Source organism: Thrips palmi, unplaced genomic scaffold (genome assembly GCF_012932325.1).
Source record: "Thrips palmi isolate BJ-2018 unplaced genomic scaffold, TpBJ-2018v1 HiC_scaffold_7, whole genome shotgun sequence".
Classification (NCBI taxonomy): Eukaryota; Metazoa; Arthropoda; class Insecta; order Thysanoptera; family Thripidae; genus Thrips; species Thrips palmi.
Window position 1 is genome coordinate 1,323,745 of NW_023144634.1, and position 24,057 is coordinate 1,347,801.

The window sequence follows — 24,057 nt, forward strand, 5'->3', positions numbered from 1 at the left end:
TTTCCTATTTCGACAAATTTTGTCGAAAAAATTTCAAATTTTTTTGACATGTCTTTGGGTCAAGGAGAACCCAAAAACGAAATTTGGTTTGATTTGGACAACCTTTGTCGAAAACCCTGTTTTTCCCACATAGACAGCGTCCTACAGACCCTCCTTTCCATCAATACAGGGGACATTTGCCTGCAGAGATCTCGATTTCTCGCCGTGTTTTAGGTGTTTTTCGGCTTTAAAAACTGAACCAGTGGAGCTAGGATAGTGATATTTCGCGTGTGCCGAGCCAAGAACACACCTAATGAGCCTGCAAAGTCTCAGCCAGATCGGCCGAGCCGTTCAGGAGTAGTGCACACACACACGCAGACAGACAGACAAAACTTTTCAACCGCACTGGAGTAACAGGCTTCGCTTTCGCTCAGCCAATAAAGTTATTCGATTCGACACTCTTTCAAAATCAATTTAGCTTGTGTCAAATACTTTTTGGCAAAGGAAAGAAATATATTTGTTTGCATTACTCCCTTAAAACAGGCTCACTATCTACTCTATTTCCGGTTTTGAGATTCTTCTTGTTCTTCAGTCGACGACGACTAGAATAGTCTATTGACCTAGTAGTAGCCTCTAAGCTTCTGGCGACGTCAGTGTGCGTCAATGCAGAGCAAACAAGTAATACCCGTTGCAGTGTTCTTGCAGCGTCCGGGCCGGGACTCGTAAAACCGGTCTGAGTTTCTGGACCGGCCTTTCTGCAGAGGAGCTCGGAAAGACGGGCAGTCAGCATGATGCCGTGGCGAGCTGGGGTTGTCGTGTTGCTAGCGTGTGTGCTGTTCGTGGCGCAAGCGTTTACGAGTAAGTAGAAATCCAAATGGAACGTTTCTGTGCTGATTTTCCTTCAACTACAAGGTAGGTGACGCCAAACTGTGTCATGTCGCAGCAGGCTTCGCGATGCTGCGACAGTGACAGTCCACACCAAGCGTGCACTTGGCACTTGGCTTCAAAAAGTGGGCAACTTTTCGGAAATTTGTGTCTCTTTTAGTTTTTAGGCACGAAGTAGCCTTATAGCCGGCCCGAGATTCAATTTGTGTGGCCCTTTATGCATTTCGGAAATTTTCTATACGATTTTAATGAGACTTTGCAGACTTGTAGAACTTTAAACGCTGATTCTCATGCTGAAATCTGGTTAAAAAGTTAACGGCTAATTTTGAGAAATTTGCTGTCAAAATCGCCGTTTCCATGGCAAAACTCGACTCGTCAAAGGAAACAAGAAGGAAAGACATCAAAGAATTGATATCACATGGGAGGGACTCGTTCTTTACAAAGCTAGATTGATGTGTCAGTCGCTGATCGTTACATGAATGGTCCTCTGACGATTTGTAATTTTGCATTTCAACATAGACAATCAACTATATCCATAGACCAACTGCTTCATGCCCAGGCTGGGATCCATGTGTTACGTCGCTCCCTGATTGGTCGTTACCTTTCACTTCACTCGTCATTGGTCGGCTGTGGTCACCAAGCTGCCTCGGCAGCGAACGCCGCGTCCTGATTGGTCGAGGAGGCTCGAGCTCCACCAATCAGAACGCGGCGTTCGCTGGCGAGGCAGCTTGGTGCAGTCGATGCCACACTTGTGGAACAGTTTATACCTTTTAAGTTGATGTTCAGCTGCTTTCAGTGGGTGAAAAAGAAGCTCACATAAATGAGGAATATCATCAAACGGCTCGATTTTTCAAATGAACTTTAATTTTAGAGCCTCAGAGGAAGTTTTACGGAGGAACACCGCTCGTGCCGCTCGTGCCGACAACTGATTGTTTGTGTTTCACTTGGTATTTATACGAACAAGCTTTGCTCAAAAACCAAGAGCCAGAAACATAGGTTTGAACAGGCTGAATGCAATCAGCCCACTAAAATTGACATTTGTCGAGTTTTTAACCTTGAAATGTTGAAGTGAAAGGTACGGACCAATCAGGGAGCGGCGTAACACATGGATCCCAGCCGGGCATGAAGCAGTTGGTCTATGGATATAGTTGATTGTCTATGATTTCAACGAACGCTTCCGGTTGGTTCTCCTCTCAGGCAGGGAACATCGATGCATCGCGATATCTCGAGATATCGATTCTCGTGCATAATCGAATTTACACTAGAGTCCGTGCCAAAAACCTGCTTTTTCCATGACCAAAACCCTCAGAAGGACACATTTCTTAAAAAAAGAAGTCAAATGATACTTATTATTTCGTCTCTCATCTCCAACATAAGACATGCAACACCTGCCAAGAAATTTTCATTAGGAAGAAACCGCTAGCAGTTCTGAGACATATATCACGATTAGCGTGAAACGATGTTTCTTTATGACCAAATTTCTCAAAATTATCCATTGTCACTTGGAAAATACCCTCCTAGTTTTTTGTTGGCCAAAGATCTCTGGTCGTTGTCGTTGTTGTTAGCGTTCCAGTGGCGTTCTATATCAAAAGATGCAAACACTTGAAAAGAGGTTAGTTTCACATAATGCACTAAAAACGTCTCTCTTTCATGTTCATTTTCTCAGTATTTCTCATTGCAAGCAAAAAAAAAGTTCATTTACGATCTAGCGACTGACACTCCATCTTTCATTTGATACCACTCTCATTTTCCCACATGCTGTCAGATCTGAGATGAAAGATGTCCCCCCAAAACTCATTTTTGAACACAATACTCGTTCTCTTCACATAGAGTTTTGTATGTTAGTGAGTGGTGTGTAAAGAACGAGTAAAAAAAGAGAGTGGGGGGAGTCCGAGCCGGGGCGGACCAATAGCCGAGCTTCTTTTTGGGTCTGTACAGCTTACTCCAAAAGCTGAAATAGCACGTTCGAAATGAAAAATTTCTTTGACTGCAGGTAGACAAGATGCAACAATAGAATTGGTGTCGGTTCGAACGCAGTTTTTCGGGTAGAACTATCCGATAATACTTCTTGATAGAAGGGTTTTTGGACATGCGCAGTGGGTTTGCAACCTGTTGAACAGTTTAACCAACTGTAGCATTTGAAATCTGTATTAATTTTGCTCTCTTTTTTGTTTTTCTTTGTTTCCTGCTTATGAAAATTCATATAAAACAAATTTTCAATTTTTATGTGATGACTTTGTAAAAAAATTTTAACAGAAAAATAGCAAAACAAAAGTTTTTTTTTTCTGACATAAAGTTTCTCAAATATTACTTTTTTTCTGTCAATAAAACAATTTTGTTGTTGTTGTGATTCAGTTAGCACTAGGACCACTTCGCTCCACCTCGCGACTTGCAGTGCTCATGTTCCTCGAACAAGACTCACCCGCGTTTCGAAACCATCCCTCCCGAGTTTATGAAGTTTGTCAAACCAACTGTCTTGGTGTTGATACGTTGTAAGGGAGAACTATTACACAGAATTGAAGAAAACATGACTAGGGAACCATAGCCTTTTGAAACAAGCCAAACAATTCAACGTCATCAACAATGGAGAGGCAGTTTTAATGCGCGACTGCTGGTGCTTTCAGCTTCGCGATTTTCGCAAGGGCGCAGACGCCGAGAAACTAGTTGCCAACCCGTGAAAATTAATTTACTGCCTTCTTTCTGCTAAGAACATTTTAATAATGATGGACTTTAAAGATGTTCCATTGTCAGAACACTGCGGAATACATTAGCATTGGAATTTTTCGAATTTACCAGCATTTTGATTTCCATTTATTGTCAAGTTTAAATTTCGACGGGTGGCACATCGACCACATTGGTACCACTGTCATTGGTAGTCCCCTGAGCCACAACTTCACAACACCACTTCTTTTCTTTCTCCACACTCTTACACAATAATCAAATTAACTTCGTGACTCCTAGGATTTCTTAAAATCGTATTTTTTTTTCTAATCTTTCACCCAAACGGTCCAACTTAATGTTGCACTTACTTCTAATCCATATGCAAGTATAAAACACGAATCAGAAGTCGAAATTTAAGAAGAATTATAACCTAAAACATATTTTAAATCGAAAAAACGGCGTGGATTATCGGAAGTGGCGCAGCATCTCGAAGCCTGTTACGACAAGCCACTGTCTGGCGTACACCTACCTTTTGATATGGGCCATTCTTGTGGAGTATTTTCTCAGAAAAAAAATCGGGAAGTTACGAACAATGTGATGATGCATGATTCATTATTTTATGAAAAATTCGTAAAATCTGAGTACTCTTCAGGCATTTTTAGACACATTTTCAAAGAAAATATGAAGGGTGCATAATTGTTCATTCACGAGTATTTCACAATGAGCATTTGAAGGGAGAGTGGGGCGATTGGTGACAAATGCGTGTATTAATGGCGTGGGGCGATTCGTAACAAATACGTGTATTAATTTAAGTGGAGGGAGCAGAGGAAAATCTGAGTATGGCCCCTTTTTCGCTTCAAGTAGAGGGTCCTTGAACAATCGAAGCGGATGTAATCGGTGCTCAGGTTTAGTTTTGGAGGGCGTCTGAAATATAGGGTACGTCGAAAACAGGCCAATCTTTTATTTTGAGTTCTAGGAAGTTTCTGTCTGAGGCTCCCCAGGCATGAGTCACCATCAAAGTACACTCTCATTCCAGGAACGTGACATCACGTTGAAACGAATGTGACAAACTGTCACGTTCGTTTGAGCATTGTCACATTCGTTTGGGTGTGAATTGGCCGAAAATCGGCTCGTTCACATTCAAACGAACGTGACACAATGCTCAAACGAACGTGACACTTTGTCACGTTCGTTTCAACGTGATGTCACGTTCCTGGAATGAGAGTGTACCGTTGGAGCCTTGAAGTGTGACCCCTTTACAATGTAACCACGTGACATAAGTTGCCCTTACTTCGTTCAGTGATAGTTAGGGACGCATTTCGACGGTCCCTATCGATAGGCTCGTAAGTCCGAGCGGCGGGAACGTAAGCGCGCAAGTCCGTCCGCCCGGGACATACCGTCGTATCTCGCCCGGGTCGCGACGTAGCGTGCTATCGTTGCATCATTCCGTATCTACATAGCACGCTACGTCGCGACCCGGGCGAGATACGACGGTATGTCCCGGGCGGACGGACTTGCACGCTTACGTTCTCGCCGCTCGGATTTACGCGACTATCGATAGGGACCGTCGATTTCTTGTGTAACAGGCATTTGGGGTGATTCGTAACAGACCCGTATAAAATCAAAAATTTAAGTAGTTAATGCAATGAAATGCTTGAATTATTTCTCGAATCATCTGCTGCCTTATTCCAGTACATTCACACAGCACACAATGCCTTTTAAAGCGAGTTATTCTAATCTCTCCTGCAAAATTGAAAAAAAGTGAGGTTAGGATTGACATAGCCGATTAATTAATGCTGAAGCGGTCAACGGCAGCTTGTAATGTAGATTTTAAGGCGTCTGCAGGACATCCGAAGAACAACTGCTGGAGGAGTTAAACATTCCCGACGATATTTCATTGGCTGAGCGATAGCGCAGCCCTTGCCGTGTCTGGGCGCTCCAAGAAGTGACTGGTCGTGCGTCTGTCTGTCTCTCTGTATGTAATCACTCACGTTTCTCAGCAACCACTGAACAAATAATATCCAAATTTCACGTGGTTCATTTTGTAGGCAATTTTATGCTCGTTTTTATGCACTTTACCGATTGAAAAAAGGTTGAAAACTTTGGCTGAAATCCTGCGCGCAGTGACACCATGTATGATTTTGCTGACCTTTTTTACGTCCCTCATGTAAGTGCCTCCCCTAATGCTGAAAAAAAAAATTTTTTTTAAGTTGTTGCCGAAAGTTAGGTCTTTAACATGGTTACCGCCGTTTGTCTCTAGCATTCACGCAAGTCTTTTTTATTGAGGTGCAAACAGAAAAATCGAATAAAATTGAAAAAGCGTGCACCAAGTGCTACTGCCCCCTTAATCCCAACTCGATTAACGGGTTTCGCTGTCGCTCATCCAAAAACTAATGATAACACCCACGGTCAAAACGAAACCTGGGATTCCCAGGAGCCCTATGTTTTAAGGTATAGGAGTTTCCAGGAGATTCCTGGGATTCCCAGGAAGCGTTTTTACCGTGCCCTCTTAATACGAGAAATTTTGTGTTCTAGTTTCCAATGAGTCCACCAGCATAAAAGCAACTCTTTTGGGGACCACAAAATCTTCTTCAACTTTTCTGGCAAGTTCCACTTCATCGCCCCACTCAAGTTCTGGTACGAGTTCCGGTTCCCCGTGTCATTCCAATTTTTCGGAACGAACTGTCCCCCCGCCGTCGAGTTCTCCAGCGAGCTCAACCTCCAGTCCTGAATCTCGCAGGACATGCCCTCCGCTTGGGTCGCCCTCGCTGGACATAATATGCCGAGGACCCACCGGCGAACAGGTAGGCAGGGATGAAGATTGTCTGCGCTTACACTGTTAGAAAAGATTGTTGAATTACGACAAAAGTTTCAACAACTTAGTCGTACCCAAACAACAAACTCATTCAAAATTAAAACGACTAAAACATCGTTCCAAAACAATTTCTACCGTTTAAGAAAATAACAGCTATATAGTCGTTCAAAAACGAGATCCCTGTTTTAAAATGACAAACTCATTCACTAACGACAGAACTGAGCAGATCAAAAAGTACATGAAAAAAATCTTAAGTTCACTCAAAAAAAAATAATATTTTCTTTAAAAAAGAATCCGATATCTGCTGAAACATGTTCCAGGTACTCCACTGTCCATGACCAGTTGCTTTGCTCCGACTGGAATTGTTTGCCTACACTGAAAATCCAAGTGTGGGACAGGCATGCACTACAGTCGACCCAGCCAAAGGTCTCGCTTCTTGCGACCGTTAAAACTGCCCCCTCCACCGCGAAAGTCCTCCCGCACCAGCCCCCGCGCTCCCCCCGGCCCTGTGGAGGGGGCAGTTTTAACGGTCGCAAGAAGCGAGACCTTTGGCTGGGTCGACTATAGATAACGTGGGACAAAATGTCCCACGCTTGTAAGCGTGGGACAAAATGTCCCACGCTTGCAAGCGTGGGACACGGTTTGTCCCACGCTTGTAAGTGTGGGACACGGTTTGTCCCACGCTTGTAAGCGTGTAACACGGTTTGTCCCACGCTTGCAAACGTGGGACATTTTGTCCCACGCCTACAAGCGTGGGACAGTTTGTCCCACGTTATCTAGTGCATGCCTGTCCCACACTTGGATTATCAGTGTACCGCTGACTGCGCTGACCTGCAATGTCGCTGATGAAGAGCTTGTTGCTGCACTCTGGAAGAGTGCATCCTGCCTTAGCTGAACATGTTCTGTTTTGCTTTCTGCATGATGTCTCCACAAGATGCCTTCACTCTGCACTGCTTTGATTGTAAGAGCTCTGCTTAAGGGGGGACCCTGGTGAAAAAATCGCCAAAATTCCAAAAAATAATATTTTCAAAGTTCATAGATAAAAATGTGCATAGAAGGTTTCAAATTCAACAGGTTGAACACCTTTAAGCTAAGTGGGTAGTTTCTTTATCATTTGGAAGGAAATAACATTGAGATCAGTTGTTGTTGGCTTCTACGCTCAACTTCACAGCTTTGCTCAGTCGACAAAAAATTTTGTCGTAGAAAGACTTCCTGCGTTCCTGGTTGGCACCCACATGAGTCGTCTTGCATGGACTCTATTCATTGATGACTTGTCGACAAATTTTAGTGACGGAATCTTGATATCAGCCCTACTTTTTTTTAAACACACCTTAAAGTTTGAAAAAAGGGAAAAATATCACTTTTTTTAAAATGTTGAAATTTGAAAACTCATATCTCAGGACAGAAGTTGAATTTGAAAATTCCGTCTCTAAAATCTCTTCTATACATCTTTAGGATAACCCAAAAAAATTTTCAAGACTTTCCGTCCCAATGAAAGACGCAAGAAGATTTTTCCCCAATGCTCCAAAAAACACTAAAAAGCCACTTTTCTCAGAGACCGTTCAACATTTTGGATTGAATTTTGTTTTGGGAACTCACCATAATGAACCTCATAATTAAGCAAAGTTTCAACTTTCTGGGATTATTTTGAAGCCTACTTGAAACTTTCACCAGGGTCCCCCCTTAATAAAAATAGAACTTAAAAGGACTCAGTGGCTTGGTTAAGTGTGATAACTAAATCTTTAACCTATTCTGTACGTTTGTCTCTTGTCACGTCCAGGAGACAACGAAATACACTGCACTTCGAAGTTTGTGTTGATGGCCATGGGGAACAGTAGGCCACTGGGAAACTTCACAACTTTCCATCAAGTTCTTTGTGGCAACACCAAAACAAACGTCCCGCGGGCGTGGAAACGCATGATAGGGCCAAAGGTAATCCATGGGGAGTGAAACAGTCCAATATCCTCTCACAATTTAGCAAAACTTGGGGTGAAAACATTAAATTTGAGACAACAACGGTCACCAAAACAAACACACGCACACCGACCACTGTGTATGAAAAATTCAACATGAGAATGAATATGAGAAATACAACAAGTTGACAAATGAAAGTGAAAGACGGCTGTCTCCGTGCAGGAAGATGCCTGGCACATTTGCACACCCGAACCGAACCCGAAGCGCTTCGGCTCGGAGCGGCACCTCGGCGGCCTCGGCCAGGCGGCTTCGGCGGGGAAGGAAGGGCGATGGGAGGCTTCTCTGAAACTCCAGAGACGAAGTTGTCCAACCTATTGTAACCAAACCTAACGGGCTCGCAACAGATCTTTCGATACAATCTTGAAAGCTGTCAAAGCAAACAACTTCGCGGTACAAAGTATTCTCCGGCATGGCGTGTGGCTCCATGTCTCCAGCTTTGTACACCACGAACTTCTCTTCACTTTGCAAAGAAATAGTGCGTAAGTTGCTCCAGAAACGCAACGTTGCGAAGAGATGGTTTGTGAACTTCCAAAGCGATTTCTTTGCAAGTTCGAAAGTAATAGTTAACAAAGCAAAGAAAAAACTTTTTAACAGAGAGACCTTTTACGGAGCATACTTAGCAAGGATTTAAGAGTGTACCAACGGCAGCTATTACGCTACTGGTGGCAGATCTGAGGTGTCACGCAGACAAGGTCAATAAAAATATAAAAAACTCGGTTCTCTCCGAGTATCATCTGCTTTATGTTAAAGTATCAAACCATAAACCCGCCCCAGCGATGAGAAGCCGCGTCCAGCCGCCGTTCCCCCACCCATGGGCCGGCGCCCGAACCGATGTGCAAATGTGCAAATGTGCAAGTAGAAGAGGGGAGCACCCTTATTTCTTATATTCATTCTCATGTTGAATTTTTCATATACGCACTGTAATTCAAAGGGTGAGACATCTCACCAATTTTCGGCGATACAAAATGTATCACTGAAAAAATGGTCGTACACGCACGTATCACCGAAATAAAGGTCGTACACAAATGTATGACCGAAAAAAAGGTGAGACATCAGCGAGATTGGCCCTTGTTTTCCTGGGGAAGTATCACCCTTTTTACGGTGATACGTGCGTGTACGACCGTTTTTCGGTGATACGAGCGTGTATGACCATTTTTTCGGTGATACATTTTAGTATCACCCTTTTTCGGTGCGACAGTTGTGTCTCACCCCTCAGAGAGTGAGATGTATCACTATTTGATTTTCAGTGCGGTGGTCGGTGTGCGTGTGTTTGTTTTGGTGACCGTTGTTGTCTCAAATTTAATGTTTTCACCCCAAGTTTTGCTAAATTGTGAGGGGATATTGGACTGTTTCACTCCCCATGGATTACCTTTGGCCCTATCATGCGTTTCCACGCCCGCGGGACGTTTGTTTTGGTGTTGCCACAAGAACTTGATGGAAAGTTGTGAAGTTTCCCAGTGGCCTACTGTACCCCATGGCCATCAACACAAACTTCGAAGTGCAGTGTATTTCGTTGTCTCCTGGACGTGACAAGAGACAAACGTACAAGAATAGGTTAAAGATTTAGTTCTCACACTTGACCAAGCCACTGAGTCCTTTTAAGTTCTATTTTTATTAAGCAGAGCTCTTACAATCAAAGCAGTGCAGAGTGAAGGCATCTTGTGGAGACATCATGCAGAAAGCAAAACAGAACATGCTCAGCTAAGGCAGGATGCACTCTTCCAGAGTGCAGCAGCAAGCTCTTCATCAGCGACATTGCAGGTCAGTTGGCTTCAAGCAGTGCGCAGTCAGCGGTAGGCAAACAATTCAAGTTGGGCCAAAGCAACTGGGCATGGACAGTGGAGTACCTGGAACATGTTTCAGCAGATATCAGATTCTTTTTTTAAAAAAATATTTTTTTTGGAGTGAACTAAAAATTTTTTTCATGTAATTTTTGATCTGCTCAGTTCTGTCGTTAGTTAACGAGTTTGTCATTTTAAAACAGGGATCTCGTTTTTAAACGAGCTTTTTTATTGATGATGAAGTTGTTAATCATTTATTGTTCCCAAACAAATTTGTCGTTCACAAACAACTTTTTGTTTACGACTAGTTGTTTTTAAACAAATCATGTCATTTATAAACAACTTGTGTTAAAAAAAAATTAGCGACAAATTTGTCGTTAAATTACGACAAAATTTCTAACAGTGTATAGAATTGGCTCAAAACTGTCGTGAGCAAAAATAAATAAGAGGTGAAAGGGTTGGATATCACCCCTCCGATTTGGCAGATTTTTTGTGGATAGACCAAAGAAGTCCCAACGCTAAGATTCCAAGCTATGAGTATAGCACGTATGGTGCAATGCACTGAGATATCGCACCATACGTGCCATAGCCATACTGCGCCTTCCGTGCAATGCATCCCAAAAATGCCCTATGCTTTTGCAGGGGAGTGGGAAGGAATTGCACTTATGTGCAATGCAAAGGCATTGTACCACTTGACGCCATACTCATAGCGTTTGGATTCTCAGTGAAATCTTAGGGTAAAGGTGAACAATAGTTATTTGCGATCATCTACAGATACAATTGTGTAGGGAACCAAAGGATCCAATGAAACCAACCTTTGATTTTTCAAATTCTTCATAACCCAACCGTTAAGGAACTGTGTGCCTTCAAAGTTTGACTTTTTTCCGAGGGGGTAACGACTTGGGAATCCGGCTGACAGCAAATTGGTAATCCGTAAGCCGGACGACTTGAAATTTTGAGGTAATCCGGGGTAATCTTGCTAAGTCCAAAGGTAATCCAGGAATTTTTTTGTTTTTATCCAGAGGTAATTTGGCGGTAATCCGGGGTAATCCGTAGTCCAGCTGACACGAAATTTACCAGTGGTTACCCCCTCGCGTTTTTCTGAAAGGTGCTCCAAATGACAGTTTTTGGCCCGTCCCGTTTATTTTTTGTAAAAAAAAAAAAAATGACGGAGGGACGGGCAAGTATGATCCCTGCTGTGCGTCCGTCCGTTCGTCCGTCCGAGGACTTCCCGTGGTCCGATCTTGACCAAATTTGGTATGCAGCCTCCTTGGGTGACCCTAAGAACCGCCCGGTGGCAGCAAATCCGATCCGAGCCCCGGGGGCGCTGCTGCAGGTGCATCATGGTCTACATGGGGTCGAGGAGGATTTCGGCAACGGATACAGCCAGAAGGGCATGGAGGGGTATTTTTGGAATCGGGGCGACGAAACAAAACCAACGGTGCCAGTTTCAAGCGAATCGGAGAAGTTTGGACCCGGGTTCAAATCCCAGTTGGGTATATTTTGAACATTCTTTTTATTCGAGTTTTTTCATTGTTTCTTATGGTTTTGAGGGCGCTGATGACGAAAATAACATCTATGTTGACCCCAGACTCATGTTCAAACCCGTCAGGGTTAAACAAAGGCGAAATTCACACATTTGTTCATGTACGGGACGGGTTAAAGTTGCCGATGTATATCGCTACTTTTCCTGTTTTTTCTGCACTGAAGGCGTAGCCTGTATGTGTGCGAGAGAGGGAGGGAGACGAAAACGACTCTCGTCATCAGTTCACTTGCTTACTTTGCGGTTGACGGCTTGAGTTCTGAAAACTGGTGGTCAAGCCTAATACGCACGAATGGGACATCTGTCAGACATATATATTTATATATTTATATATTTATTTCAGGTCATATGGCCTTTTGAATATAGAGCAGATCAACAGCGCACATGCGTGTGTGCGCCACCTGGCGAGGACTTGGCAAGCCTGCTCTAGCGTGGCGTGTACATGCAGACATGCTTCAACCTGATGCATGCTATGTACACACTTGAGATTGCAGAAAAAGACTGCAACTGCCCCCTCTCCCCATGTGCACTGTGCAACTACTAGAAGAGAAGCAAAACAAATAGATTTTTCAAAGGAAGTCTGGCCCGGAGAAAAAGAACAAAATCCAATGGCTCGGAGAATTCGCAAGTCGTCGCTGGAGAAATATGACAAAGTCTACACTTACCCACAGAGAATCGCATGTAGCCAAATCGCATCAGCCAAATCGGAGAGATAAAATCTAACACTATCACTTCATATTTGTTTATGCTTATAATGTTGTACCCAGCTACTTTATCTCAGGGGAAGTTGCCAAAATTGTGGGTCCTTTTGTGTCTTTGGGCCAGTTTCCTTATTTTTCGACGTATCGACCTGCGGTTTGATTCCCATGACTGGACTTCATCTCCCCTACTATCCCACACACTAACCGAGCATGCATTTCAAGCATTTCCCTGTCAAAACAGGCTAAAACTGGGCAAAATGTAACTTCCATGCTGTCCATTGTCCAAAAAGTCCGTGTTTCAAGGCGAAAATCTCCTGAACTATTTGTCGGGGAGCAAATCCGCGAACAGCCTTTTGTTCCGTTGGCAACCCTTTATGACACCCTTGGATAGCAATTTATTCCAGTGACTCTCACCTCCTGCTTTATTGGATGAAAAAATGTCCACCGTGTACTGCTTTTCAAACATCGTCAGCTTTAGTTTCGCGCCTCAGCGCCGAACCTGTAGCGGGAAAAGTTTGGCTCAACGTCCAGAATCAGCAGCACGGTAGGTGGATTTTCGCTGGAGGGCTCCATTCCGGCTAGCTTGACCACCAAAGGTAAAAATCCGGCATGCATCAGGTTTATGTGTAACCTTCCGTGTCATCAATAGCGAGCTTGCTACTCGGCCTATCGATTTCGATCCACCTGGCCATTTTGCGCTTTTACGTCTTTTAAACTTTAGGCGAGACACCTGCTCGATTTGGTGAACCGGTTGGTCCGTTTTCACGGTTTGTTTGATGATGTAACTTCCGTGCCATGCACATTTTCGGTAACTTCCGTGCCATTCCCCCATCCAGGGTTGTTAACGTTATTTAACGATTAACGGCGTTACAGTAACGCCGTTAACCGTTAAATTGTCTGGGTCATTATCGTTAACTCGTTAAGTTAATGGACTTGCTTAACGCGTAACGCCGTTAATGCGTTAACACAGGAGTTCATACACGATCGGTCCGAAAAAAATATCATAAAAATTTCTGTGTTAGAGACAGATAGCTATAGCTATTTCAATTTCATACTTGTGTTATAGGTTTTAAATCCTTTTATGGGTTTAAGAAACGTTTGGTGGTGCGTTTAGCTGGTGTTTATCTCTACCCGCTCTGGTTATGTTATTTGTTTGTTTTTAAAGGTATTTTTAACGTTAACGCCGTTACTTGTGTTAATTTAACGATAGCGCGTTAAATTCTCAATTCCGAGTTAACGTTAACGCGTTAAGTTAACGGGCTCGTATTAACGCATTAACGTTAACGCGTTAAATTTGAAAGTAACGTTATCAACCCTGCCCCCATGTAAAGTAAAGGGGAAAAAACAAAGAGCTAGAAAATCCTGGTCTCCTTCTGAAACGCGTTCAGAACGACCCCTAGAACACAGGAAAATTGGTAAAAAAAATTTAGAACAAATTTTTTTTTTGTTTTTTGGCCCGTCCCGTTTATTTTTTGTAAAAAAAATGACGGAGGGACGGGCATATAGTATGATCCAATGACCAAATTTGGTATGCAGCCTCCTTGGGTGACCCTAAGAACCGCCCGGTGGCAGCAAATCCGATCCGAGCCCCGGGGGCGCTGCTGCAGGTGCATCATGGTCTACATGGGGTCGAGGAGGATCTCGGCAACGGATACAGCTAGCAGAGCATGTTGGGGTATTTTTGAAATCAGGGCGACGAGACAAAACCAACGGTGCCAGTTTCAAGCGAATCGGAGAAGTTTGGACCCGGGTTCAAATCCCAGTGGGGTATATTTTAAACTTTCTTTTCATTCGAGTTTTTGCATTGTTTCTTATGTTTTTGAGGGCGCTGATGACGAAAATAACATCTATTTTAACCCCAGACACAGGTTCAAACACGTCAGGGTTAAACAAAGGCGAAATTCACACATTTGTTAATGTACGGGACGGGCCAAAGTTGCCGATGTATATCGCTACTTTTCCTGTTATTTAGGAGCCTAAAGGACCCACAATTTTGGCAACTTCCCATAGCAAGACGTGTAAACTTAGAGGGGGGAGGGAAGTATTCCAACCTTTACATGCCAAACAAAATCGACCAATTTTCCTACGCTATAGTAGTGGAATTATAAATAAAACCTCAAGGTTTGTCGAATAATAGTGATACGGGCTTTTGAAATTGCAGAATGAGTAGTGTATATGTGTAGTACTTTTGATGATGGGCCATGTCAGGCCATTATTATACCTAGTGAGCCTGGACATGGCCGAACAAAGCGACGATAGATCGAAGGGCGAGTAGTGAAAATCGATTTTTGGATCGCGTCAAGGTTGGGCACCCACGTATCCAATAACTGGCTTTCTAGGGTGTAGTTATTGTTGTCGGAACATTCGCACGCCTCTTTGCACAGGATGCCGTGCCATGCGACCAACCTCAACCTGTCGGCGCTGTCGCCTCGATTGAGTGCAGGAACCATTTTGAGCATCGGCCGCTGCCCGACAGTGCGCACTTCTCGCGCTGCGGCGCGGACGGGATGTGGAGCAAGCCCCTTTTCACATGCACGCCAGGTGGGTAGAGATTTCCATACTTCAGGGTAAGGTGCCCAGTAATGGCCACTTTTAGCTCACAGGTGCGGCCTTAACCCCTTTACTTGGTCTCTCGTATGTCGTACCGGTGTGAAAATTTTCGGGAACATGCAAGAAGGATAGAGTAAAGCTCAACTTTAGAAAAACATCAACATCAAATTTATTCTTTGAGAAAGAAGTTCCTAAAATATCAGTTCAGTTTGCCAAGTGATGGCCAGTGCCCAGGTCCAGTAATGGCCACACTAGGGTTTGAGCACTTTGTTTTCGTCCCAGTTGGGACTGATTTGCACCGTGACCGAAGTTACAGAGGTCACTGTATCTCAGGAAACGTACCCTGGGAACCTTAATCCACTGTGCCTTAGAAACTGTTCAGACAGTGTGTTGTGTGCTATATAAATTTGGAAATAAAGTTAAAATTTGTAACTAGCGATAGAGAAGATTCAAGAACTGAAATGATTTCACCTCAAGAAGATGCACAACTAATGTTATGCATGTTAAAGGTAGACTTACATTCAATGGGTACAGGCGTCAAAAGTGGAACAAGAAGTAAAGAAAAAAAGTTTAAAGGATGGTGCGAAATATCAATGAATTGATATTAAGGGGGGACTATACTGAAAATGGGTTTTTCCAGGATTACCAGTGCAGAAATTTTCTCTTGTTTTCTTTCGATAGAATATTACTCAAAACTATTTCAGCCGAAGTATGAAAATTTTCGGCCAAACGGTTTAGGAGATATTCAAAGGTAAAGTGAAAAATATATGTTCACTAAAAAGTTTCCTTGCGTCGTATTTTTGATGTCAGAAAATTCGACTTATCGTTTTTATTGTCCTAAAGACCTGTTCTACAGGTTCTCTAAGCCGCTTTTTTCATTTTCGATCTCAAAACCTTTTTTTTTCATACGCGCTTTTTTTACAAACAAAAAAATGGTCAAAATTGCTTAAAATTGACTAAAAACTGACCATTCTCTTGTGACATTAAAAAGTTCTGACCAAAATTCAAAAATCCGGCTTAGAGACCCTGTGGGGAACAGCTTAAGGAACATCTGGTAAAAATTTTAGCCACGTAGATAAAAATTTATGACGCAAGGAACATTTTTAACGTTAAAACTAAAATTTTGAAAAAAAAAAACACGAGAAAACGTACACTTTGCGTGGGTCTACGTGACGCTGCGTTCCTTCCGTCGGCTTTTAAAGATTCTTAATATATTTTGTGGGAAGGAACAATGGCTGTACCGGCTAGACAAAGGTCTGAACAAGGTATTTTCGCGAAAATCCAATTTCACATTTTTGACCGAAAACGGCCATTTTTTCAGTATAGTCTCCCCTTAAATAAATGACTCGTTCTTTACACATTTTTTTTGTGAATGAAGGATGTCTAGTGGTTATCGAAAGTGGCCAGGTGGTTAAATAATTGTTAAGCTCGAAATGAAAGTACGTTCAAACTCTACCGCCATTACAGTAGTTCGTTTGAAATCCGCGTGGTGGCGCCACGGGTCGCCGATGTTAGCGGCAGGCCGTCCAAAGGAAGGTTGAAAAACTGCAGATATTTTAAATGTTTGTTTGCTAAGAGAGATAATACTCAAATGAAAAATGTTAAACAAAGCACAGGGAGGTGGATTTTTGCTATGGCACATGCCAATTCGATATGAATCACGAAAAAACGAAGTGTTATAACCTCTCATTACTAGACACCAGCCAGTTTTAATAAACATTTTCAATCTTCATTTGCTCAAAAACTTTCATAGTGAAATCAAAAATACTTCATTTACGCCTTAAAGAGGAGGCTTTGATCTTTCAAATGAGTACATTACATATGGTTTTCCTTGTGTGCATAGCGAGTTGAATCATGTAGCTAACAAAAACCGATTTTGAGCACAATACTCGTTCTCTTCACATTAACCTAAATTTTGAAATGAGGGTGTAAAGAACGAGTAAAAAAGGTCCAAAATGCATCTTGTTTCCACTTTTGACGCCGATAACTTTTAAAAATCCAGTCTGAACCTGTAACATGCTACACGTTGTTTGTTCATCCTGTTAAGCTGAACACGTTTCCAAAATAGAATTGTTTCTTACGCCTATTTAAATCTTTGACTACAAATCAAAATTTATAATACATTTAGTGTTTGAACAGTTTACAGCGAATTCAGGTTTCCATAGGTAGGGGGAGTGAGGCGCTAGGTCCAATGTAATATATTGCAGGCACCAAACTAGACGGACATGCACTCTGAGAAAAAATGACGGTAAATCCTGGATATTTTTTTTTGCCAAACTTAACCGTACTTCGAAAACCAGTATCCACCGTACTTGTTTTACAAAATATTCCGTAGTCTTTTAACGGTAGTTACCGTTCTTCCGTACAGTCCATGCCGTAGGAAAGACCAGATCTGGTCCCAACAAAGGCCGCTTCCAAGAATTGTCCACATCAGGATCTTGAAAAAAGGGGGTCGACCGACTGAAAAATTTTATTGCACCTTTCGATAGGTCTCGTCAAGACCTTTTCAACGAGTGGTCGGAAGGGGGGTCCAGGAGTCCGACTTCAGCAGTTAACGTACATCAGGATCTTGAGAAAAGAGGGTCAACCGACTGAAAAAAATGTAGCAGTTTTTGATAGGAATTAAAAGTACGGGATTGCCGGGGGAAAAAGTACGGGATTCCCTGTAAAAAAAAGTACGGTGTTGCCTGTAAAAAAAAAGACGGTGTTGCCTGTAAAAAAAGTACGGTGTTGCCTGTAAAAAATGACGGTATTGCCTGGTAAAAAAAGTACGATGAAGTCTGGAGTAATCGGTACAGGATTTACCGTGATCTTTTCTCGCAGTGCAGGGGGGACGCATCTTCAACTTGTGATAGAAGCTTCCGGATGCCGCAAACGTGACCGCACATAGTTTGTCTTCGACATATATCAAGCTGCACAAAACTTGTCCCACCACTTTTGCGGCATCCGGAAGCTTCTATCACAAGTTGAAGATGCGTCCCCCTTCATCGCCCCTGGCACCATGGCCGTCGCCCTGCGCATTTGAGAAGTGCAACGGTGAAGCTGTTCCTGTTTGAGCCCTGGTGGGAAAATCGAAACTTTTTTGAATTTTGGGCATACTTCAAGGGGTCTTCTTCCAAAAATGCCTGAGCCATCTAAAAATCGCATATTTAGTCGGTGAAATAGTGAACTACAATTCACAAGGCAGATTCCGGCCAGCTCTGTTGCGAGTCCATTACCTCTTGTCTCATCCAACAAATGGTGGGTTAAAAGTACCTCATTTTGAATATCAGTGTAGCTTAAAAAGAAAAGCAAGAAGCAGGTTACCTGGAGCGAGCTAGAAGACTTTTTCCAAGAGTTTCCTAAATGTGATGGGCCTGTTTTGGCAGAGCCGAGTGATGATTTCTAATTCCCGGCTATTCACCTGCGCTTGGCCATGATTTTGGTCCCTTTTTGGGGACGAAAAGGGGGGGACAGGGGGTCGCCCCCCTCACCCCTCCCCTTATTACGCGCTTGGGCACATGGGAGAAGACGGGGCCAGAAGCGCCAGCTATCTGCGAGCTCGCCCGGCAGCTTCTTCGCTGGACACTCCCGCCCTTTTATTCAAAAAATAGGGGGGGGGGGCTATGTGTCTGTGGCGTCTGTGTACAAGAAAGGAGTTGAGCTAGAGTAACCAGATTTGGAGGGTACTTCAGGAGTACCGTCCCAACAAATAATCCGGCGGTGCAAATCCCGTCCGGGTCGCACAAGGGCTGCTGCAGGTGCATCATGGTTTACATGAGCGGGAGGGGGATTTCCGCCATTATTGGTGCTAGCAGGGCACATAGGGATATTTTTGGAATCGGGGCGACGAGACAAGATGAATGGACCTGGTCCCGACCCCATCGGCCGCTTTTACAAGTTGGCCAGATCAGGATCTTCAAAAAAGGGGGTCGACCGACTAAAAAAGTTTATTGCAGATTTCGATTGGTCTCAGCAAGACCTTTTCAACGAGGGGTCGGAAAGGGGGTCCAGGAGCCCGACTTCGTCCATTAGTCACATCAGGATCTTGAAAAAAAGGGGTCGACCGACTGAAAATTTTTACTTAAGTTTTCGATAGGTCTTGGCAAGACCTCTTCAACGAGGGGTCGGAAGGGGGGGTCCAGGAGCCCGCCATCATGAGTTATGGGAAAAAGTGCGACGGACTCGTTTTGCGCTCCTGCTGGGCCTCTATTGCAAGGAGTTGCAGTAGCATGGCAAATATGGGTATTTTCGGAACGAGGGCTAAGAGACAAATAAAATGGGCATATTCCAAGGACAGTTGTAGTAAAAAGTGTAAGGACTTTTGCATAATGTGAATAAAAGGGCGGGCCTAAGTCACGATGGTACAATCGATAACTTTGCTTTACCCGCTCATGGTGTGATGCGAGCGGGCCGAAGGCCCGGGCCTTCGACTGGCCAAGTTGGGCCTGATGCGAGGGCCGAAGGCCCGAGGAAAGGCCGCCGGCAGGCCAAGCTGGGCCGGCCCCCTGTCGAACCGAGTTGCCGGCGCCGCGAAGCGGTGCTGGCAACTCGGTTCGACGGAAGGGCGGGCCCTAGCTTGTTTTTTCTTGTACAATTAACGAGCGCTTTAAATCATACTACATGCCCGTCCTGCAGTATTTATTTCTTGAAGTTGTCGGCATCGTGATGCTTAGTGCGTTGCAGAGAAAAACCGCTCGGCATGATTAGAGAACACATTCAACACAATCAAATGCCGAAAGTTTTTTTTTGCCACCCTAAAGCAAGAAAGGATACAACAAAATGCAGGACATACCCATTCATAAATACCCCGAGACTTAACCTTTCTTTTGCAGCTTTCAATTTTGTTCTTTTGTTTCAAGTGTGCGGCCGTCCGTCGGGCAAAGGCGTTGCTTTCGTGCGTCATGGGCGGAACGTGTCTTCGGCTGCCGACTTTCCGTGGCACGTCGTCGTCTACGACACGACCTTTGCAACGCACGAGCAGATTTGTGGAGGATCCCTTATCAAACCCAGGTACTTCGTGTCGGGTAGGTAAACCAATTTCACTGGTTCGATGATCAGCGCTGTGAGCTTGCTCAGTACAAACTTACTGGTGTCCTTCATTAGTGTAGGAGGAACTCTTCATTGATATTTTATTTGCCCCCCTGGTCGACTCAGCTGCCCACTGTTTCCACAGTAGGGATGGGCCCTTAAGAACAGCAACAGACTTTGCTGCCGTCGTGGGCAAGCGGATCCGCAACTGGAACGCAGTGGAAGACACAGAGCAGCGCGCGACGGTATGGCAATTACTCGTATCAGCAGTTCGGAAATACACGTGGGCCAAAAAAACTCGTTGAAATCTGTAGCATTAAGGAGGGACCCTGGTAAAACTTGCAAGTAGGCTTTAAAAAAAATATCAAAAAGCTGAAAATTTCCCTAATTTTCCCTAAACAAAATTCAATCCAAAATATTGAACGGTTTCTGAGAAAAGTTCCACTTTAGTGTTTTTAGAGCGTTAGGAAAAAATCTTCCTGCGTCTTCAATGGAAACGGAGAGCCTGGAAATTTTTTTTTTGCTGTCCTTGAGATGTGTACAAAAGATTTTAGTGAGGAAATTTTCAAACTCAATTCCTGTTCCATATTAGAAATGTTTAAATTTTAATCATTTCTAAAAGATAATTTTTTGCCTTTTCTAAAACTTTGTTGTGTCTGTAGACAAAAGAAATGCCGATGATAAGAAATCCTCACTAAAATTTGTCGACAAGTCATCAAATATTTTAATCGAAGCAAGACGATCCATTATGTATGTCTCAACCAGGAACGCAAGAAGTCTTTTTTAGACAGCATTTTTGGTCGATTAAGTATAGCAGTGAAGTGAAGCGTATGAACTGATGACAGAACTAACTGTAAACTAAAGGTAACTAAAGTTATTTCTTTCCAAATGACTAAGAATCTACCCACTTAACTTAAAGGTTGAAACCCCTGAATCTGAAACCTTTCCATGCACATTTTAAGCTAAGAACACTGAAAATACTGTGTTTGGCAATTTTGGCCCTTTTCCACCAGGGTCCCCTGTTCAAATGATATTGATGAGTAATTCCGACATGATTGTTTCTAGATAAAACAAATAATGCTCAACCGCTACGGTGGTTCGAAGCATTTTTTTATCAATGATATTGCACTTGTCGAGTTACATCAGGATCTTACCATTACTACCAGCGTCATGCCCATCTGCGTGGACTGGGGAAGAGCGCACCCCCCTCTCAAGAACGGCGAGGAGGGAATAGTAAGTGAACCACTGCGAAATGCAAAGCCCATTGACTCGCAGAAGCTCCTTCCCAGTTTGATGTCTGTTTTTCAAAGTGAATTTAAGTATGAGCTTATTGTGAAAAATCCAAACTATATCGCCCTTTACAGGTTGTTGGGTTTGGCGGAGAGCGAAATACGCCCATTGAGTCGCTTCAGTTGTCTAAGCTTCCGTTTGTCGATCTAGAAATCTGTCAAGGAACCGTGCCCGATAAGTTGCTGGTTTACACGTATCTTACAGACAAGTTTTGCGTCGGAGTTGCCAACGGTTTGTGTCTTACATTTCCGCCTCTTGATGGTGTGCGTTGAGGCACGAAACGACCCCAGCCAACTCCATCTGTTTATTGCGGTTATCATACTCCCATGTCGTTGAAAACTTTCAGTTTTTTGTTTAGTTTTTTTAGTTCGTCGAGCGATAAATGTTGGTACGACATGATAAAGTCTATGCTTCCGTCGATTTGGAAGCCAATTGCTTTGGAATCGAATCCAGATTCAAAAAGCTTGCTCAGCTCTTCTTATTTCTATGCATTCAAGCTATGATTTTTTGTGGGTAGTTTACTCACAAATAGAGAAGACTTTTGCCTTAATATTAGGTCCCGCAAAAATGTATCGTCCAAATACTGATATTTCTAATATTACTAATTAGAAATCAATGCAGTGATGTGATAAGTTTCATGCCATTTGCTGCGATAAAAAGGCGAATGTGATTCTTTCAATTTATCGCATCTGGGCCAGCAATAACAAAATTACTGCATAAAAATGCAATAAATGCAATAAATTTCTAACGTTTTGGCCAGTTTTGGCACAGATTATCACATTTTAACGTGATAAGTGATAACATACGTACGTTAAACACTGGCAAAAAGCTACGGAAAATTCTGTAAACAGCTTGTGGTAATTCTCTGTAACCCTCTTGTCAGTATTCTCCGTAGGCTCTTACAGTATTTTCCGTAGGACCGCACAGTATTCTCCGTAGGACCTCACAGTGATCTCCGTAGGACTGTACAGTCTTCCAGGTCCTACGGAGAAGACTGTGCGGTCGTACGGAGAATACTGTACGGCCCTACGGAGAATACTGTAAGAGCCTACAGAGAATACTGTAAGAGGGCTACGGAGAATCCTGGCAAAAAAATTAACAGAATTTTCCGTACCTTTTTGCCACAGTGAAGCAATGTAGACAAAAGTAAGGCTGATAATAAGAAATCCTCACTAAAATTTGTCGACTAGTCATCAAATATTTTATTCGACACAAGAAGATCGATCATGTATGTCTCAACCAGTAACGCGAGAAGTCTCTTTACGACAGCATTTTTGGTCGATTTAGTAATTTTTTATCAAGAAAAGTTCCACTTAAGTGTTTTTAGAGCGTTAGGAAAAAATCTTCCTGCGTCTTATATTTTGAAATAAAATGACCTTTAATGAAAGGTGACATGAAAAATTCATCCCTCGAAACTATTTCTTATGTGTTCCCCGGCTCTTTTTACGTAAAGGACTAATGCCGAAAAAAAAAAAATTAATGAGTATACGGAGGAAAAAAATGAAAATGTCATGATTTAGACCGAAATGAAAATTTTGCTGTTTTATCACAGCCAAACGGGGCGAGATACCGCAAAACCCTTGGGATGTTTTTATAATGACCCCTATTCATTAAAACAAATTCATCCAAATCGAAGAGATGAATTTCCAATCGCCCATGGGCCTGTAATTTGGCCATTGACCCATGGTGCAAGAAAATTGTCACTTTTGGTACGGCACCACCCTGAAATACGTCAAACTTTGGGAGCAGGCAGTTTCTTAACGGCTCGTCGGACAAATTTAGAGTTATGTCGATTCTTTGGTTCATTCCCTACACAAATGCATCCTCAGATGATCGAAAAAAAACTATTTTTGACCGTTCTCTTCGAGATTTGGGACGTTTTTGGTCATTTTCCAGTGTTTTGGGCCAAATTCCAGACAAGATTCTTGTTCCTTTGACAATTCTACACCAGAGAACCAAATTTCGGCCATGAAAATTCCCAAATTTTAGTTAGAAAATTGAAAGCAAGTGAAAAATGGCTACAGTTTGAACAAGAAATTTTCGCGGGACCATATATCTAGGCAAAAGTCTACTCTATGGGTGAGTAACCCGCCTACAAAAAAAATCAGCCCAATCGGAGAGTAGAAATTTAACTCTGTCAACTCTCGTTTACTTTTGGTCCATAGCATTAATTGGCGATCCCGTTAACAAACGTTTACTGCAAAACTCCGTATGCAGCGATTCTTTTTAAAACAAGATAAATGGGCGCTTAGGAAGGTTCCTGGTTGACGTGCTTCTTGTTTTGCAGGCTCTTCTGTTGGCCAAGGCGACAGCGGGGGTGGTCTGGCCTTTCCCACATCCGAAAGACAGTGGTTTCTAGAAGGTGTGCTGTCGATTGGAGACGCGAACTCCGTCGCCATGTCACTGTTCACCAAAGTCTCCCAGCACACCCTTTGGATGTCTGGAGCCATCGAAGAACCTGGTACGCAGAGTACTTCGGTACATTTCACGAGTTTCATTTTTATCCACCATAACAGGATGAACCTACGTCCGGGTCAAAACGAGCCTCAATTTTGTCATCACCAGCCTCGAAAACGTACCGTAGGGCGGTGAACTTAGCTCAGACGCCTTGTGGAAATAGAACCCATTATACTAGGGGTACGCGCCGTTTAGTGTGGGCGCGTAGTGTGGCTGAGCGATGAGAATTAGTTTGTGCACTTCAGACTTGGCTAAAGTTGACGAAATATGCAACTTATGGGCTCATATATAGTGAAATGTAGGTCTGGTGTATAAATGGAAGTGATTTTCGTTATCAGCACACAAAAAACTGTCGGGATAAACGTCAAACTCGATTCAAAAATTTTGGTCCAGAATTGGTCAAAAATTTGG

General features: G+C 43.1%; 1 protein-coding gene across 8 annotated transcripts in view; it reads left to right on the plus strand.

Annotated features, from left to right (window-relative positions):
- Window positions 1-696: 696 nt before the first annotated feature.
- The window catches only part of LOC117652273 (modular serine protease-like), a 65,420-nt gene continuing 42,059 nt past the window's right edge, over window positions 697-24,057 (plus strand). For 4 of the 8 annotated variants that reach the window (XM_034397052.1, XM_034397053.1, XM_034397055.1 and 1 more), the window contains exons 1-8: window positions 697-837; window positions 6,061-6,329; window positions 14,724-14,880; window positions 19,731-19,895; window positions 20,026-20,144; window positions 20,965-21,132; window positions 21,264-21,420; window positions 23,477-23,650. In XM_034397052.1, the coding sequence (XP_034252943.1) occupies window positions 768-837; window positions 6,061-6,329; window positions 14,724-14,880; window positions 19,731-19,895; window positions 20,026-20,144; window positions 20,965-21,132; window positions 21,264-21,420; window positions 23,477-23,650 (1,279 nt within the window). In that variant the 5' untranslated portion in view covers window positions 697-767. The remainder of the gene's footprint in view (window positions 838-6,060; window positions 6,330-14,723; window positions 14,881-19,730; window positions 19,896-20,025; window positions 20,145-20,964; window positions 21,133-21,263; window positions 21,421-23,476; window positions 23,651-24,057) is intronic. The other 4 variants (XM_034397056.1, XM_034397060.1, XM_034397058.1 and 1 more) reach the window with 4 other exon arrangements.